At 37.6% G+C, this 17,360-nt stretch overlaps 2 protein-coding genes across 2 annotated transcripts; both read left to right on the plus strand.

Moving 5' to 3' along the window:
* The first annotated feature begins 2,237 nt into the window (after positions 1-2,237).
* Positions 2,238-10,075, plus strand: LOC118454278 (leukotriene B4 receptor 1-like). The gene is made up of 6 exons (XM_087831594.1): positions 2,238-2,330; positions 2,500-2,599; positions 4,511-5,102; positions 6,114-6,314; positions 6,426-6,469; positions 8,451-10,075. The coding sequence occupies exons 3-6, from the start codon at positions 4,530-4,532 to the stop codon at positions 8,713-8,715; spliced, it is 1,083 nt and encodes a 360-aa protein (XP_087687720.1). The 5' UTR covers positions 2,238-2,330; positions 2,500-2,599; positions 4,511-4,529; the 3' UTR covers positions 8,716-10,075.
* A 2,215-nt stretch (positions 10,076-12,290) lies between these two features.
* LOC102793759 (leukotriene B4 receptor 1-like) lies at positions 12,291-17,147 on the plus strand. The gene is made up of 5 exons (XM_087831693.1): positions 12,291-12,354; positions 13,934-14,516; positions 15,247-15,447; positions 15,569-15,612; positions 16,439-17,147. Exons 2-5 carry the CDS (start codon positions 13,953-13,955, stop codon positions 16,704-16,706), a joined length of 1,077 nt encoding a protein of 358 aa, XP_087687819.1. The 5' UTR covers positions 12,291-12,354; positions 13,934-13,952; the 3' UTR covers positions 16,707-17,147.
* The last annotated feature ends 213 nt before the right edge of the window (positions 17,148-17,360 follow it).

Genomic DNA, 17,360 nt, shown 5'->3' on the forward strand with positions numbered 1-17,360 from the left:
AACTCAACACTTGAGCCCTGCGTGAGTTCATGTAAGTGCGTTGTGGTATGAGGAAACACCGAATCATCATGCTGCTGGTGGTTACTCACATCTATGCCCATGATGAAAGTGTGAAAAGTCTGATAACACTCACAGAGTTGAGATGAGGTGAGAATCCCTTAGAATTATTACATTTGGCTTGTTTTAAACATGTTGAAAGCTTTTAAACATGGACAGAGATTTTGCTAAAATACATCTGCACTATAAAAGTCCACTGTTTTTGAGATTTACCTTAATTTATTCTTGACATGAATGCATGCATGACACACACACATTTAAAAGACACAAAGTATCCTACCATCAGACTGAATTTTAAACCTGTGACACTAAGAGAAATAATACATAAGAAAAAGTGAGAAAATTTCACCCGCTGTCTGATTTTTGTTTACATAAACACATTTTCACTGTAAACTGATGTAGAATAATATCAAACTAGAGCATTAAACTCACCAGGCAGGAAATGAATGTCTGATGCTAAAGTTTTTCTGGCAGAGGCTATCGAGGCTTGTTTCTACTACGGAAATAAAGAAAAACAAATAAATTACAAGGCGTTTGCTGTTGAAATTCTCAAGTTATTATCAAAATTTGGATTGATTCACTCAAACAGGTTTTTTCCCCTCTTTTTCATTTTATTCAGTGGTGCAAACAAACCTGAATAAGGGAACCGCTAAATACACTAAATACATATAATGAATGAACTAATTTCATCTTGAAGAATGGCATGCTGGGAAACTGAACCACTTCCTCACTTTTCTCTTAAAATAAACTATCAAGCATATTTACAATTTCAATTTCTATAAAACATTATATCCATTCTCAGTTATTTTAAGACCACCTTGCATTGCTACAATCAGAGCCCCCTTCTTTAATTAATATACACTCCAAATATTATTGACATGTTTCCAAATAATGAATTGTTTGGTCTTTCATGGACTTTTGGGACTGGAACTTTTCTAGTCTTCCTGAACACTTAAAGTCTTTTACCCATCATTTTGACAATTTGTATTAAAATGATAGAATGCCAGTTTCCATTCCAGGTTATTTTGGTGTTATTTACCCATTTTTTGATATTTAGGTTGAGCTAATGTAAATAAATCATGTTTCAAAATCCAAAAAACGTCAAAAATCTATAGAATCACTCTCACAAATCACATTTTTAAAGCTTTATTTGACCAGGAAATGTAACTGTTTTAAGCCAAGACAAGCAGGATCAAACTAGTTTCTTCAGTGGTGGCACTAAGTAGACCAGACAAAGCCGGCACAAGCAGGATAAACTCGGTGCTTGAGACTTGTGTGACATCCGAGTTTGACGAAAGATGTAATCACCACAGTGGTTACGGTTGACACATCGATACGGACCATGAGAGCTCAGGAGATGTGACAACACTGATATAGTAACAGGATGTTAACGTGGCCTCAGTTGAGCTACTTTGGTTGTCAGATGAAGTGCGGTGTAGAAAAATTGTTAATTGAACAGCTGAGAGCAAGATTTGTGTTATCTTTGAGCAACAGGGTCATGATTTTTAAAAAGTAAAACGAGTATTTTTATTTGTTTGTTTATTTTGTTTAGTGGTTGCATTTGAGGTTATCTGATTGATTGTGGTTTGCACGTGTGGTTTCTCCATTTCAACAGCTTAGAGCAGATAATTACGAGAAACATGGCTTCACTAAAGGTAGACATGCATAACCTGGAATTCCTGGAAGTAAAAGAAAAGGAAAAAAACACGTCATTCACTCAGTCCGTGAGCGGGTTGGGCTTCTCCAAAGTTTCTCACTTCCCCGTTCCATGGAAAGCTGCATTCCTGTCAGTGACAGAGACTTGTATGAACAAGAATGTTTTGCTTATGCGTGTCTATTCTCTAAAATGCAAGCTTTTAAATTTTATCTATACGCCTCGGGTGCTTTTAATAACAATTGACTCAGGGTGAAAAGCGTCTCAGGAAACAGAGAAATGCATTATGGTACCTCACACTGGAACATGTTATCTTAAAGAACGCATGCTTTTTTATAAATAATAACATTGTGAAGACTCTGTTTTAGCACAGGTTATTAAAAAAAAAAATCCCAGGACAATCATACATCGAGATAATACAAAGGTTTCGACAGAAAAGGGGAGCGAGAGAGTTTTAATGAAAGACACGCCTCTCTGAAGCGCTCCCTTAAACCACAGCATGTTACAACCCGCGAGGCGAGATGTTATAGTTTGAGCTCACAGGAGCACTGTCAGGGCTGGTGAGCAGCGGATATTTGAACGCGATACATATCACAAAGAGAAAATACATCGTGAAAAGGTGAGTGGATTATAAAAAAAAACATGATAATTTTCCATCTCGTTTATTTCGTTCTCAAATAAATGCCTGAAAATAAATTACTTCTTCTCATCATGTCATGATATGATGACCAACTTGAACCCATAAACTTCTATCACTCACGTTTATGTATTTATTTATTTGTGGTCAGGTGTGCACAGATACACAAAGGCTTTTACTACAGTGTGCAAAACTGACTCGGAAGCCAACTGCTTGTACTGCACTTCCAGTGAGAGACTGTAGTGACACAAGTAAGGAAAAAAACTTCAATGTGAACCAAAGACTGTTGAAATAATGCTCTTCGATGCACTATTTACTGTTAGAATCAATGTTTGGTGCGTTTTAATATGCTGTTTATGAGATTATGCTGAATCATTGGCTAGAGCCTTGGATGTAAATAATTTAAAGGCTGCAGTACAGTAGTAAGGAGTGAGCCAACAATTGTTTTTATTTTCAGTTATTTCTGTACAAAAAGATGTAGAAAAAGATGACTGAAGAAGAAATACTTTCCATGAATCATGGCAATCCTTCAACATCCTACGCCTATTTCAACTTAACTAAGGGAGGATTCAGGGTCACCTGATCCAGCTCTAAGAATCTGGTTAGATCTAAGATTTTTAGGGCCAAGTACATTACCTCAGTTTTATCTGAATTTAGAAGCAAAAAATTAGAGGTCATCTAGGTCTTTATATCTTTAAGACATTCCCGCAGTTTAACTAATTGGTGTGTATCATCTGGCTTCATGGAAAGAGAAAGTTAGGTGTCATCTGCATTGCAGTGAAACTGTATGCGATTCTTTCTGATGATACCGGATAAAGGACGCGTGTATAATGTAAACAGAATTGGTCCTAGCACTGAACCCTGCGGAACTCCATAATTAACCGTAGTGTGTGAAGAGAACTCTCTATTTACATGAACAATTTGGAGTCTATTAGATAAATATGATTCAAACCACTGCAGCACAGTACTTTAATATATATACAGCATGCTCTTATCACTGTAATAAAGTATTATGGTCTACAGTATCGAACGCTGCACTGAGGTCTAGCAGAACAAGCACAGAGATGAGTGAAACTCTTCAAAGAAACCATATCTCTGCAGATGATCTGTTAGCTGTTCAACAGCTACTCTTTCAAAACGTTTTTAGATCAAAGGAAGGCCTAAGACAGCTAGAGATGGCTTTTTAAGTAATGGTTTAATTAGTGACAGCTTGAAGGCCTGTGGTACCAATTATTAGAGATAGGTCGATCATATTTAAGATTGCAGCATTAATTAATAAGGTAGCACAGTGGAAGGGTGGTTAGCACTGTTGCTGCATAGCAGGAAGGTCCTGAGTTCAAGTCCACCATCAGGCCGTGTTTTTTCTATGTGGAGTTTGCATGTTCTCCCCATGTTTGCGTGGGTTCCCTCTGGGTACTCCCGCTTCCTCCCACTGTCCAAAGACATGCAGTTTGTGGGGATAGGTTAATTGATTAATCTACATTGCCCATAGGTGTGAGTGCAAATGGTTGTCTGTCTCTCTGTGTTAGCCCTGCGAAGGACCCTCGGGAACAAATTAATTTCATAAATCGGGGTTCCACTGTAATTATTCCTGCATCTTTCAGGATCTTACAAGGCTTTAAAACGACACATTGACTATTAAATTTGTCGTCGACGATTTTGATAGTCGACGTGATCGTGACTAGTCGACTAATCGTGGCAGCCCTACTGGGAACACAGGGAACTTGGAGCGTGGAGAAAACACAGCGTGAGGGGACTGGTTTCCCCAAATCTCTGACCACAACGCTACTGAATTTTTTGATCTCTGCTTAAAAGTTGTGTCTATACCAAAAAATCCACCAATTTAAATTAACTCTACTATTTATGCCAAGAAGAATAATCAGATAGCTATCCACAATTATACTAGAAGCTTGTTAATGGCTAGCAAAAGCCTTGGTGGAGGTGAAACTTGCTAAGGGATATTTAAACAAATATTAGTGGAGGTGTACATATATATTTCACTCTGCATATACTTTTGACTCTATGTGAATTAGAGAAAACCCAAGCTTTATAAGTGCAGGTAGGGAATATGTCTGTTAAGTATGTATGTTGAAGCTCTTTCTTGACTAGTAATTCATGTTTCAATTGGAGAGTCAAAGAAAACCAATGGATTTTTCTTTCAGGTTCAAAAGTTCATCTAGCATGAACAACATAAGTGTCTCATTCCTGACTGGCCGAGAGACTGACCCTGATAAGGAAAATGCTGTGAAAAATAACTATTCCACAGCCATTGGTGCCTTCATCTTTAGCTTGGTCTTCCTCCTGGGTGTCCCTGGAAATCTCTTCATTGTCTGGAGCATCCTGGCCCGCATACGCCAACGCTCAGTCACCACCCTCCTCATCCTCAACTTGGCATGTGCTGATGGGTTCCTCATGGCTCTCTCCATCTTTTTCATCATCTACCTGGCCATGAAGTCGTGGGTCTTTGGTAACACCATGTGCAAAATTGTGTTCTACCTGTGCAACTTCAACATGTATGCATCAGTCTTTCTGATAACCCTGATGAGCGTGAACAGGCTGTTGGCCGTGGTCTTTCCACACACACTGTATCACCTGATCACCAGGAAGGTTGTGAAGAGGGTGATCCTAGGCACATGGGTGCTAGTGATGGCCATTTCCATTCCCTCGTTGGTGTTTCGAGATGTGAAAGAAGAAACTGATAATATGACTCAAACAACATATGTGTGTGCACCCAATCACACACTGCGAAGACATGTAAGTACACTTGTGTTGGTTATCTGTCTGCCACTGATCTGATTAGATTCATAACCATATTTGTTTCCATCATCAAAATGCCTTCTAAAAACCTTCTGCCCGTGAGAGCCCGTGAAATAGTGAATGAGGTATTGAACATGATCACGCTTTGAGCAAAAGGGCCAGAATTCTTCATTCATGACTTAATTAATAAAAGAAAAAATGGTTCTTTAAAAGACTGGTTAAATGTTGTTGGGGAAATCTACACAATGGAAAAAATGACTTACATTCTCAGATTAAAGGAGGATATTTTGGTTGTTTGTTTATTTCTCCTGAAATGTAGTATATCTCTGTGTTTAAACTGTAACTATTGATAAAAACTACCATGTCAAAAAATACTCTTATAATACTCTACATTTTATTAGATATGATTTCATGAACAATTAGACAGCTAAAACATTTGCCTATTTTAACAGGAACACACTATCTGAAACTGAGAGGAAAGAAATATTGCAGATGTGTTTGTTACTGTGTTTAAGGCCTTGGAAACTGCAGCTTAACTAGTGTTCAAAATGTAGTTAAAATAACTAAAATTACACCAGACTGCATGTTTTTTAAGCCCTTGAGCCCATACACTGTAAATACTGATGCATGAGTAGTGGCACTGCACAAAAGTCTGAAAATCATTTTGCATTGATCCTTCATAAATGTAGTAATGCTCTTCTGTAAAACATTCCTTCTTTACAAGTAAAAGTCCTCCTTAAGTAAGGTGGCAAAAATATTAGAATCAAAATATTCTAAAACTACATGAAGTAAAATGATTTATTTTTCAGAATGGCCCTTTTTAGATCAAAGACCATAACAACATTATTTGGTTTTAGGTCTTCAGATGTTTCATTTTGTCCTCTCATTTGACAAAAAAGAACCAGAAAAGTTGATCAGTTTAAACAGTTTCATAATTTTGGCTCTATTTCTTTGTTTTTCATTTAATATCTAAGGAAACAGCTTTTCTTTATATCCTCTCATGTGCAGGTGAGGTTTGAGTACGCCTTTCAGACAGTGGCAGGATTCATTATTCCTTATGCAATCATTATAACCAGCTACGTTCTCATCCTGAAACGCCTGAGGGAGACCAGGTTTCAACGAAATTTCCGCAGCGAGAAACTTATCCTGGCTATCATCATAATGTTTGGCCTGTTCTGGTTGCCGTACCACGTCGTCAACATGATGCAGGTGTGCGAGGGCGTGTTCTTGACAAATATTCGCATCAAATCTGCTCAAAATTTCTGTTAAGAGAGCTGAGCTTTTGAGTGAATACTGAGTGTGTTTTGTTTTCTACCAAAGGTGGCAGCTGCTTGGTACCCAAAGAACTCACTCATAAGAGAAAGGTGAGTAACTAAAGTTTTCTGTAGAGGCTTTTTCTCCTCTCTGTTACATATTCTTTACTTGGTTGTACATGTGTGTGCTTCTGTGTGGCATCAATATATGGTTAGCGTGTGGTGACAGTGTGTGTCCGTTTACCTTTATGGTGGGAAGCCTGTCTCGGTAGCTTCCCAGGATTCTGTTGCCCTGATCCCCACAACAGAAGAATAAAGTTGTAGCTGCTGTGTCTCTAGCGGCTAGCTGTGGCTAATGTGTTAGCCAGTGAGTGAGACCCCTCGATTTAATTTTTACCATCCAGTAAACTGAATATACTATAATTGAGAGTTTGAATGTGCCGCCATCTTCAGTATATAATATTATCAAAATATTCCAAAATCTGGAGAAATCTCAATATTCGGGCTTCATGTGACACTGCACTAAAAGCAGGCAGGATTCTGTTGTGAAAAATCACTGCAGGGGTTCAGGACCACTTCCAGAAATCTCTCTGTGAATATCATGTTCACCTTGACATCCAAAAGGTTGAAGCTCTAACAAACAAGAGACAGAGCCGGGTATCGTCACTGATTTCTAGACTCGATTCGATTCCGATTCACAAGGTCCCGATTCAATTCGATCCATGATTCGATTCAATTCAATTCAATTCAATTTTGACCCAGACAGTCAGAGATATTATAATTCTGATCATTTATCAGTACTGGCACTTGTGAGACTTCATCAGAGGTGTAAGCAACACAGAAGATGCCTTTGTGTCAAAGTAACTGAGGGTAAAACACAGAAAACGATTAAGGAGAGTTTCCTGGCCTGGCTTTTTATAGCAGATAACCTTAAAAATATTCTGCTGTAGATCAAAAACGGAAGAAAAGCACAAATCAGTATATGAACATTACTGATGCTGCTGAAGTGAAGCAGTGTAAAGATACAGAGGGTTTATTAGAGACACTTTAAAATAAAAAAAAACAGCGGCCGACAATGCTGTAAACAATGGTAGACTGGTGCGTAATGAGCAAGCAAATAATGCAGAGATTTGAGATGGGAAACTGTTCTTGAAGTACACTGAGAGAGAGAGCAAGAGAGAGAGAGAGAGAGAGCTGTGCAGGAATTGTGATTTTATTGTGGTGGAAGCAAAACAGCAAAAGTCAGAGCGAATTAATGGCGACGTTTATGAAACGTGAAGCATAGTTTTGATCTTCTTTTGCTGCCAGTCAATTTAGTTTGGAGAGTGATAAAACCTGCAGCTTCAGAATGTGTGAGCTCTCGGCTTTCAGCCCCAGTGGGTGAGAAAGCCGACATCTCACAGATTCTGAAGCATCGGCTCTGCGCATTGTGTTTACATCTTTGTGTGGAATCCATTTACCTGCTCTCACTTGCTTTTTTAGCTGTTTGGTGGTTGTTGAAATAGTTTTGTGAGTTTTAACCTGAGATTCTGGCATTTCTGGCAAAATACATGTATATTTAAAAGTCGATTCAGGATTTAATGAATCAATATCACTTTATTCAAGCTAAAATTTAAATTTTCCGATTTTAATCGGAAATTCAATTATCGAAACCCACCCCTAGTTTAGACTCCTCCTCTGGACATGTGAAGAGGAGGAGTAGTAGGTAAACTGGATAACAGATATGCAATAAGGAGCTGCCAGGAAGGAGGAAAAGACTGCAGAGAAAATTCAGAATGAGAATACTTTAATTATCCCTGGGGATTATGCGGTTCCAGAACCATGAAGGGAGAAGCCAAAAGAATAATAATAAAAAGATTTAGAAATCATCTTTTTAAGGAATGTCTCAATATGTCTTGATACTGCAGGTGATGATTAAGGGGTATTTGAGTAACTCTGTACAAAAACAATCACCATCAATGTGAAAAATCCAACTTTAACTTTCTTCCCTGCAGATTGCAGGATTTTGCCGACTTAAGCCGAGCGGTGACCGCTATGTGCAATGAACACAGCTGAAAAAAAAAAAAAGACTTTTCAAACTTTTCCCCTGCAGATTAGATGCCATCTCTCAGTCCAGCCGTGCAGTGACCGCACCTTTGTCCTTCATCAGCAGCTGTGCTAACCCGGTCCTCTACACCTTTGCTGGGAAATCCTATATCAAGAATAATGGCTTTGCCTTTATGGCTAAGCTGTTTGAGGGAACATCATCGGAAACAGGAACCAAAACCACCCGGTTCACAGCAACAGACGATCTGGGAAAGAATAACGTTGTTTCTGAAAATCATACAGTGGCTTCTACTCTACAAAATCGATGTTGAATGAACTTAATGCACTTAACAGACTGTATATAAATGAGAACACTTAAAATTGTGTAAATCTTTAAATGGAATATGTAGCTTGAGCATTTGAGGCTACAGACGATAAGCACCAGCACAGTATATTTAGAATCTGATAACAGAGTTTAAGTGAAAGTCAGAGGCACAGGCACAGCTGGGCTACTTTTGCCTGCATGCACCTGAATATCTGTAAAGTGTATAGGACTGTACATACTTTTTTTGTGTGTGTGTCACATTATGTGTGTGTGAGAATGCTACCTAACATAGAAAGCAGACTCAGCTGATTGTTTTCATGCTTAGTGTGTTCATTTATAGTCAGGTGAATGAATGAAGATGGGACGGTTGGGGAAGTTTGCGAAGTTTCCTTACACAGAGACACAGATTGAATGGTTTATATGACACTGTGTGGGATGTGTTCATGTGATGTGTGTGTGTGTGTGTGTTTTAAATGCAACTGTTAAGAATTGTAAATGGCTGTACCCAAAAGGCAGACTCACAAAATCGCCATAAAGCTCAGTAGGTTGATTTATAATGATATAACTATATCAAATGAGCTGACAAAGAGTGATGTAGCCTAGGTGGGCCTAGGACGTAGTCTAAGAGGGTCATGAGAGAGAGAAAACAAGTGTAAGTGATGACTTGCAGGGAGGAGAAAAAAGTAGTTCAGCTCAGAGGAGACATTGTGAAGTATTCCTCAAGGCAGGCCTAATCAAAATTAGGTTTTTGGGGCCTTCTATTACTGTCAGTAATACTGCTTAGTGATCATTCACACACCTACTATTATCTTATTTCATTTTCTAATGTTCCATTATAAATATGCTTGTGAAACTAGATGTGAGAACTTTTTGTTGTTGTTAGATTGAGCTTTAGCACTGTAGATTACAAAAAAATCAGAAAACAATTTGCACACTCGCAGAAACATAATTCAAATAATATTTAGCAAAGTCAGCATCTCCCCCTAATGGCCACACAGAAAAGCAATATACAAAACCTCAAAGAGCTGCACAGTTGCAGCAGTGTTGTTTGCATCATCTTATTGCCAGCCTGGAAAGTTTAACTCATCTATGACTTTAATCTGAATTGGTAGTAAGTTCAGCTGCAAGTGTGCCTGGGATTGATTTACACTTGATATTCAGTGTGATATAATATTGTAATAATTGTTAAAGGCTATTCTACTGTGACAGGTTGACTACCTGTGTGCACTGTTGTTGTTTCTTTAAGAGACATGTTCGGTTGTGCAGCAGGAAATGTCAGTGAGTGTGTGCAGGAAGACAGAGGTCTGTCTTAGGGGTTAACAGCCTGTGTTCCTCTACCTACACAATAAACCGTGGTGAGATCAAAACGTCTGGTTCTTGAGAGCATATGTGAACATTACAATATTAACTAGGATACTGAATGTAATAGGCCAACTAAAATTAACAAAATAGAACAACAAAATTGTATTTACTATAAATACATCAGCTGCCTTATTATTTTTGGTTTTAAAAAAACTGTAACAGTTTCTGCAACAACACAGCACTACAAAAATTAGACTAATGATTAAAAGCAATTTAATGAACCTATGTACTTAAAACATGGAGCTTGCCTGCTCAAGCACTTGCCTTGCTTGTCCAGAGGGAAATGCCTCTGTGGGATCCACAGGCTGACTTTGGGCTTTTGCTAAATGTTGCGTACTGTCTGAAAACGTGTTGCTAATGTTTTGTTGACAGTTGGTACATGATTTAATGTCATTCATCTAATTCATCTTACTGTGATGTTAAGTGGGCTAGAGCATTTCAGTTCAGTTCAGTTCATGTATGTAGCACCAAATCACAACTTCTGGCTTGGAGCATAACCGGTCAGTATCACCCTCCTGTCAGTTTAATTACACATTTAAAACTTGAGATATTTTGATATTAAAAAAGAATCACAATTTCATCTGTACATCTCAGTTTTTCTACATGATAAATGAAGAAATCTATTTTGTAGGGTAAATTGAACACTGCACACTGTACTGCTTCACGGCGTGTGCAGCCCTTTACATGGCTGTAGAACAGAAGCATAGGGCCCTTTGAAGGGCTGTAAAGCAAAGGCCTGTGGCCCTTTGAATGACGGTACAGCAAAAGAAGGTGACCTTCAATAGTGTTTATTTTTTCCAGCTGAGTAACAAAAGGATCGGAGAGATCGAGTGAGGATCTCAACACAATACAGGAGTAAAGCTAAGAGTATAAATAGAATAAAGTTAAATTTTAAAAAAAAAAATGCCAGGTGGCGCAAACTCAAAAATATAAATTATTAGCACATATTTCAAATTAAATTTTAAAAAAATTGTCTTATTGTCTCAAACTTTGGAGTAACTTGAAATTTTTAGACATTTTGAGATACAGCTGACTTTCAAAATTTTTAAATGTGGTCCAAAGCAGTTTTATCAATTACGTCAAGGCCAGCTTTCATTGCTGCTATATTTCTTCAGCCCATAATTGGACTGGGAATTTTCTATTTTTTGCATTTAAATAGACAATGCGCTGAAAAATTTGAATCATATGTATTTCTGTTATTTCATTTTATTCTTATTTTAAAATATCTGTGATTTATGCCATCTGTTAACATAATGATGTTCGCCTGATGGTGCTCAATGTGCAAATTTTACATTGATTTGTTTATTAAATGGGGGAGGAGGGAGGGAGGGCAAGGCAAAGTACAGGGGCAGATGCTGACAATAAATGCACACCAGGTGCTTAGGGGGAAAGGTATATTGCAGTGGAATCAAAGCTAAGTTATTGATTACTCTTTCATATGGTTGTTTGTTTGTTTTTTTTTGTAATTCATCTAATTCATCAGATTCAAGATAAATCCCAGCCAAAAGTGAAAAAGAGAATAACACTTCCAGCAGGCTCCTGGTACATATTTTTGAGATTGAAGAAAAAAAGTCTTTAAAAATTCACAAGATTTTATGTAAATGTAAAGTGACATTCCTTTAAGTTTTGATTTACTGTAATGTAAAAGTACCGAAAGTTTCTGTGGTTTAATTTTTTTAAAAATCTATATTTTTTTTACGGCTGTTGGAATATTATTAAAAAACTTTTTAACACATTTCTTTGTTTCGTTTTGTCTTGTTTCATTTTGTTTTATATTGTGAAGAGTAGCATCTTCGTCAGTGACAGAGCCTTGTATGAACAAGTAGGTTTTGCTGTTGTGTGTGTGATCTCTAAATGCGTGTTTGCGCTTGTGTGCCCAGCATACATGACACAGGAAAGTCTTTTGAATCATCTAACCCCCCGGGTGCTTTTCATTGCACAACACTTAGCTTAGAGTTAAAAGTGCCTACGGATACAGAAAAATCCATTCTGGTACATCATGCTGGGACATCCGTTTTTAAAGAATGCATATAAAAATAACAGAGTTCATATTCTGTTTTAGATTCTACACGACACTCATACATGGTCATGAATACAAAGCTTTAGAAAGAAAATGGAAAAGCGGGACTTTTAAGGAAGGGCATGCCTCTCGGCATCCCTCCCCTCACTGACAGCATGTTATAGCCTGCGAGGCAGGAAAGGGTTCAGTTTATGTGGTCTGAGCTCACAAGAACACACTCAGACTTCGGGAACACATCACAGAGCGATAACAAACCATAAAAAGGTGAGTAATATCATAAATGAACATTTAGCATATTTTCTTTTAGACCTCCTTTTGATATTTTTGATAAATAGGTTAATTTCAAAGTTTAAATTAATGCATACCAAATGGTTTACAAACCTTCTGCATGTTATGGAGCCCTTCCATATAAAGCTATTGCCATTCTTTGCAGTTCTTTTATGATTCCCAGTTTTTAACCAACATTTTTGAGGGGTTTTTTTACCCAAAGAAATGCTTGAAATTGAATGAGATAAAGATAATCACACCACTTATTTTTTCTTTGCGGTCAGTGTACAGATGCTTTTTACTACAGTGTCTAAAACTGACTCAGACAATGTCTGTGACGTCTGCACTTCAGTTTTCTATGCGAAAAAATGAGGTGAGAAAAAGAAAAAGAAAAAAAATCAAGTTGAATCAAAGACTATGTTGAAACAATGTTCTTTGACGCAGTGCTGCCAATGTTCAACGTGTTTTAGCACGCTGCCTCTGAGGCTGAATCGTTGGCTGTAGTCTAGGATACAAATATTTTAGAGGCTGTGTCAGGGTAGCACATGTCCCTCTTTAAAAATGTATTAGTCATTTTTTGAATCTTCCGTATATGTATATGACTTCTGGTTATTATGGGTTTTTGTTTTTTTTATTGAAAGAACCAAATTGTCAAAGAACTCTGTTTTCAGTAATTTCTGTCACTTTTTGCCTCTTACATACCTTTCTATCTGTTTCTGTATCTTTTCAGGTAATTTCTTTTTTTAATGCAGAGGGATGATTCAATGGAAATACCACTTTTAATTATAACTTATGTGTCAGTGTGGAGCTCTCGATCATATGCCCATTCAAACCACTTGTTCATATTTTTCACCTCATGTTTCATTTTACCAATTACCGAAATTACACATTAGCAGACCTCACAACTAGAAAAAATACAGTCACATAATTATGAGATGTTGTTTTTATATATAACTATATTATAAATTATGTTTTATAATATCTAAGTATATCACTGGTTGGAGATACAATACGTATGTGCATTTGTTTGATAAAATTTTAGAGTTTCAATATTCATCTACCAGACATATTAAAGTAAACAACTATATCTAATTTGCTTAACACAGAGACAAAAGAGGTAGTGGTTTTAGGAAGTGTCTGAAATCCAACTGTACAGAGCTGATGGTAAATGATGGTAAATGATGGTATGACGCGTTTCACTGTAATTATTGTTATTTAACCCTGTCATGCATGACTTATGACTACCTTAATATGGATTTTTTTTCTTAAATATTTATTCTAAGTATTTATACATTTTTTTCATGCCTAAAGATGAATAAAACTACTTTAAAAAAATCCACATTGAGGTTGTCATAAGTCATGCATGAAAGGGTAAAAATTATAAATGAATGAAAGAATAAATAAATAATACTGTAGTGGCAATCTGCTAACCTGACAGTTCAATGCTGAAAACTGTAAACATGAAGTTAGCATTTATCAAAGTGCTACTTTAGTGTTTTGGACGTCATTAGTTTTGTTTACTAAACTGTTGACTGAGTTTGTGTTTGAGGTTCTAATGTTTTTTTCCCACTTTCAGGGTCAAAAATTCTTCTACAATGAGTAACACGAGTCCCCCACCTCTGACAAATCCAATTCCTACTGAACCGGCAGAAGATAGCGCTGTGAGCAATAACTATTTTACAGCCATTGGTGCCCTCATCCTCAGCTTGGTCTTCCTCCTGGGTGTCCCTGGAAATCTCTTCATTGTCTGGAGCATCCTGGCCCGCTGCCGACAACGCTCAGTCACCACCCTCCTCATCCTCAACTTGGCATGTGCTGATGGGTTCCTCATGGCTCTCACCATCTTTTTCATCATGTACCTGGTCATGCAGTCGTGGGTCTTTGGTAACACCATGTGCAAAATTGTGTTCTACCTGTGCAACTCCAACATGTATGCGTCAATCTTTCTGATAACCCTGATGAGCGTGAACAGGCTGTTGGCCATAGTCTTTCCACACACACTGTATCACCTGATCACCAGGAAGGTTGTGAGGAGGGTGATCCTTGGCACATGGATGTTCGTGATGGCCATTTCCATTCCCTCGTTGGTGTTTCGAGCTGTTACTGCTCAAAACAAAACAAAACTTGTGTGTGCACCCAATCACACACTGTCTGAACATGTAAGTACACTTGTGTTAGCTATCTTTCTGCCACTGATCTGATTAGTTTGATAACTATATTTATTGTCATCCATAAAATGCCTTCAAAAATCATCTGTACATTTGAGAGCCTGAGAAATAGTGGGTAAGCTACTGAACATGATAACATATATTGAGTAAAAGGTCCAGAACAACTAGCTGAAATTGAGGCTTTTTTGGTTTGTTTTGAAATAAAGATGCATTAATAACTTAAACATCTGCACAAGCTGATATCAGCTTTCTTAATTCATATCAGTTTATTTCATGGTAGAGTGTTGAAATGGTGAAGAAAGAAAGAGAGAGAGAGAAAAAAGCTTTGTTACTGTGTTTAAGGCCTTGGGAGCTGCAGCTTAACTAGTGTTCAAAATGTAGTTAAAATAACTAAAATTACACCAGACTGCATGTTTTTTAAGCCCTTGAGCCCACACACTGTAAATACTGATGCATGGGTAGTGGCACTGCACAAAAGTCTGAAAATCATTTTGCATTGATCCTTCATAAATGTAGTAATGCTCTTCTGTAAAACATTCCTTCTTTACAAGTAAAAGTCCTCCTTAAGTAAGGTGGAAAAAATATTAGAATCAAAATATTCTAAAACTACATAAAGTAAAATGATTTATTTTGCAGAATGGCCCTTTTTAGATCAAAGACCACATTGACATGACTTAGGTATTTAATCTCTAAGGAAATGGCTTTATATCCTCTCATGCAGGTGAGGCTTCAGTACACCACTGAGACAGTGGCAGGATTCATTATTCCTTATGCAATCATTATAACCAGCTACGTTCTCATCCTGAAACGCCTGAGGGAGACCAGGTTTCAACGAAATTTCCGCAGCGAGAAACTTATCCTGGCTATCGTCATAATGTTTGGCCTGTTCTGGTTGCCGTACCACATCATCAACATGATACAGGTGTGCAAGGGCATCTTCTCTACCAATAACCCAATAACCACATCAAATCTGTTTGTAAATCGGTTATCTGAGCATTCGATTGAATACTGAGTGGGTTGGTGTTTTTTTTTCCCCACCCAAGGTGGCAGCTGCGTGGTACCCAAAAGGCTCAGCAACAAGGAAACGGTGAGTAACTGAAGATTTTCATAAACATGGTGCTAAAGTTAGTGAAGTACAATATTAATACAATAATAGTAACAGTAATAACAATACTCTGTAATTCAAAGCTGATATTGGTAGTATGTCTCTGTGCATGCAGTGACATACACCTAGATTTAATTTTTACCATTCAGTAAACTGAATATACTATAATTGTAAAGAGTTTGAATGTGCCGCCATCTTCAGTATATAATATTATCAAAATATTCCAAAATCTGGAGAAATCTCAATATTCGGGCTTCATGTGACACTGCAGTAAAAGCAGGCAGGATTCTGTTGTGGAAAATCACTGCAGGGGTTCAGGACCACTTCCAGAAATCTCTCTGTGAATACCATGTTCACCTTGCCACCCAAAATTGCAGGTTTAAGGTCTGACAAATGAGAAGTCATATGTGACTAGGATGTACAAAATTAGAAATGAATACATCAAAGAGTCAGATCAGGTTAAGCCGACAGAGGTAATATTAGAGAGGCAACGTTGAGATGGCATGCAGAGAAGGGATAGTTGATACACTGGATAAAAGATGTGGAATAAGGAGCTGCCAGGAAGGAGGAAAAGAGGAAGACTGCAGAGAAGATTCAGATTTAGAATACTTTGATAATCCCTGAGGGAACTGTGTGGTTACAGACCCCTGAAAGGAGAAGCCAAAACAAGAATAATAAAAAAATCTTAATAGGGTCTTGATACTGCAGGTGATGATTAAGGGGTACTGAGTCAGTCTGACGAGGCTATAATGGCAATCTGTATAAAAACCATCACCATCAATGTGAAATAACTTCAACTTTCTTGCAGATTGTATGGTATGGCTGAGTCAACCCGAGCGGTGACCTCAACTTTGGCCTTCATCAGCAGCTGTGCTAACCCGGTCCTCTACACCTTTGCTGGGAAATCCTATATCAAGGATAATGGCTTTGCCTTTATGGCTAAGCTGTTTGAGGGAACATCATCGGAGCAAACAGGAACCAAAAGCACCCAGTTCACAGCAAAAGACGATCTGGGAAAGAATAACGTTGATTCTGAAAATCATACAGTGGCTTCTCCTCTACAAAATCGATGTTGAATGAACTTAATGCACTTAACAGACTGTATCTAAATGAGAACACTTAAAATTGTGTAAATCTTTGAACGGAACATGTAGACATGTAGCTTGAGCATTTGAGGCTACAGACGATAAGCACCAGCACAGTATATTTAGAATCTGATAACAGAGTTGAAGTGGAAGTACGAGGCACAGGCACAGCTGGGCTACTTTTGCCTGCATGCACCTGAATATCTGTAAGGTGTATAGGACTGTACATACTTTTTTGGAATAATCAAATAAAATTGTGATAATATTATGTGTATGTGAGAATGCTACCTAACATCAAATCAGACTAAGGTGAGTGATTTCATGCTCAGTCTGTTAATTTATAGTCAGGTGAACGAATGAAGATGGGATGCTTGGAAGTTTGCAAAGTTTGGCCTTACACAGAAACACAGATTGGATAAATGCTTTATATGACACTGTGTGGGATGTGTTCACAGCTAGTGTGACATTTGTAATTCCTCATTAGCGTTTGTGAGCAGCTATATTTCCCTTATTAAAAGACACTGTATTGTAGCTGTTTTTGTTGTTTTGTGATTTAAAACAAAATTATATTGCAACTCTGCCAGCATAACTCTTTTGACTTAAATTGTAAGAAATAAATGTGTGAAATTGCAGAAAAGGTTCAAC

Source organism: Neolamprologus brichardi, chromosome 18, assembly GCF_056152115.1.
Source record: "Neolamprologus brichardi isolate AB-2024 chromosome 18, ASM5615211v1, whole genome shotgun sequence".
NCBI classification, from domain to species: domain Eukaryota; kingdom Metazoa; phylum Chordata; class Actinopteri; order Cichliformes; family Cichlidae; genus Neolamprologus; species Neolamprologus brichardi.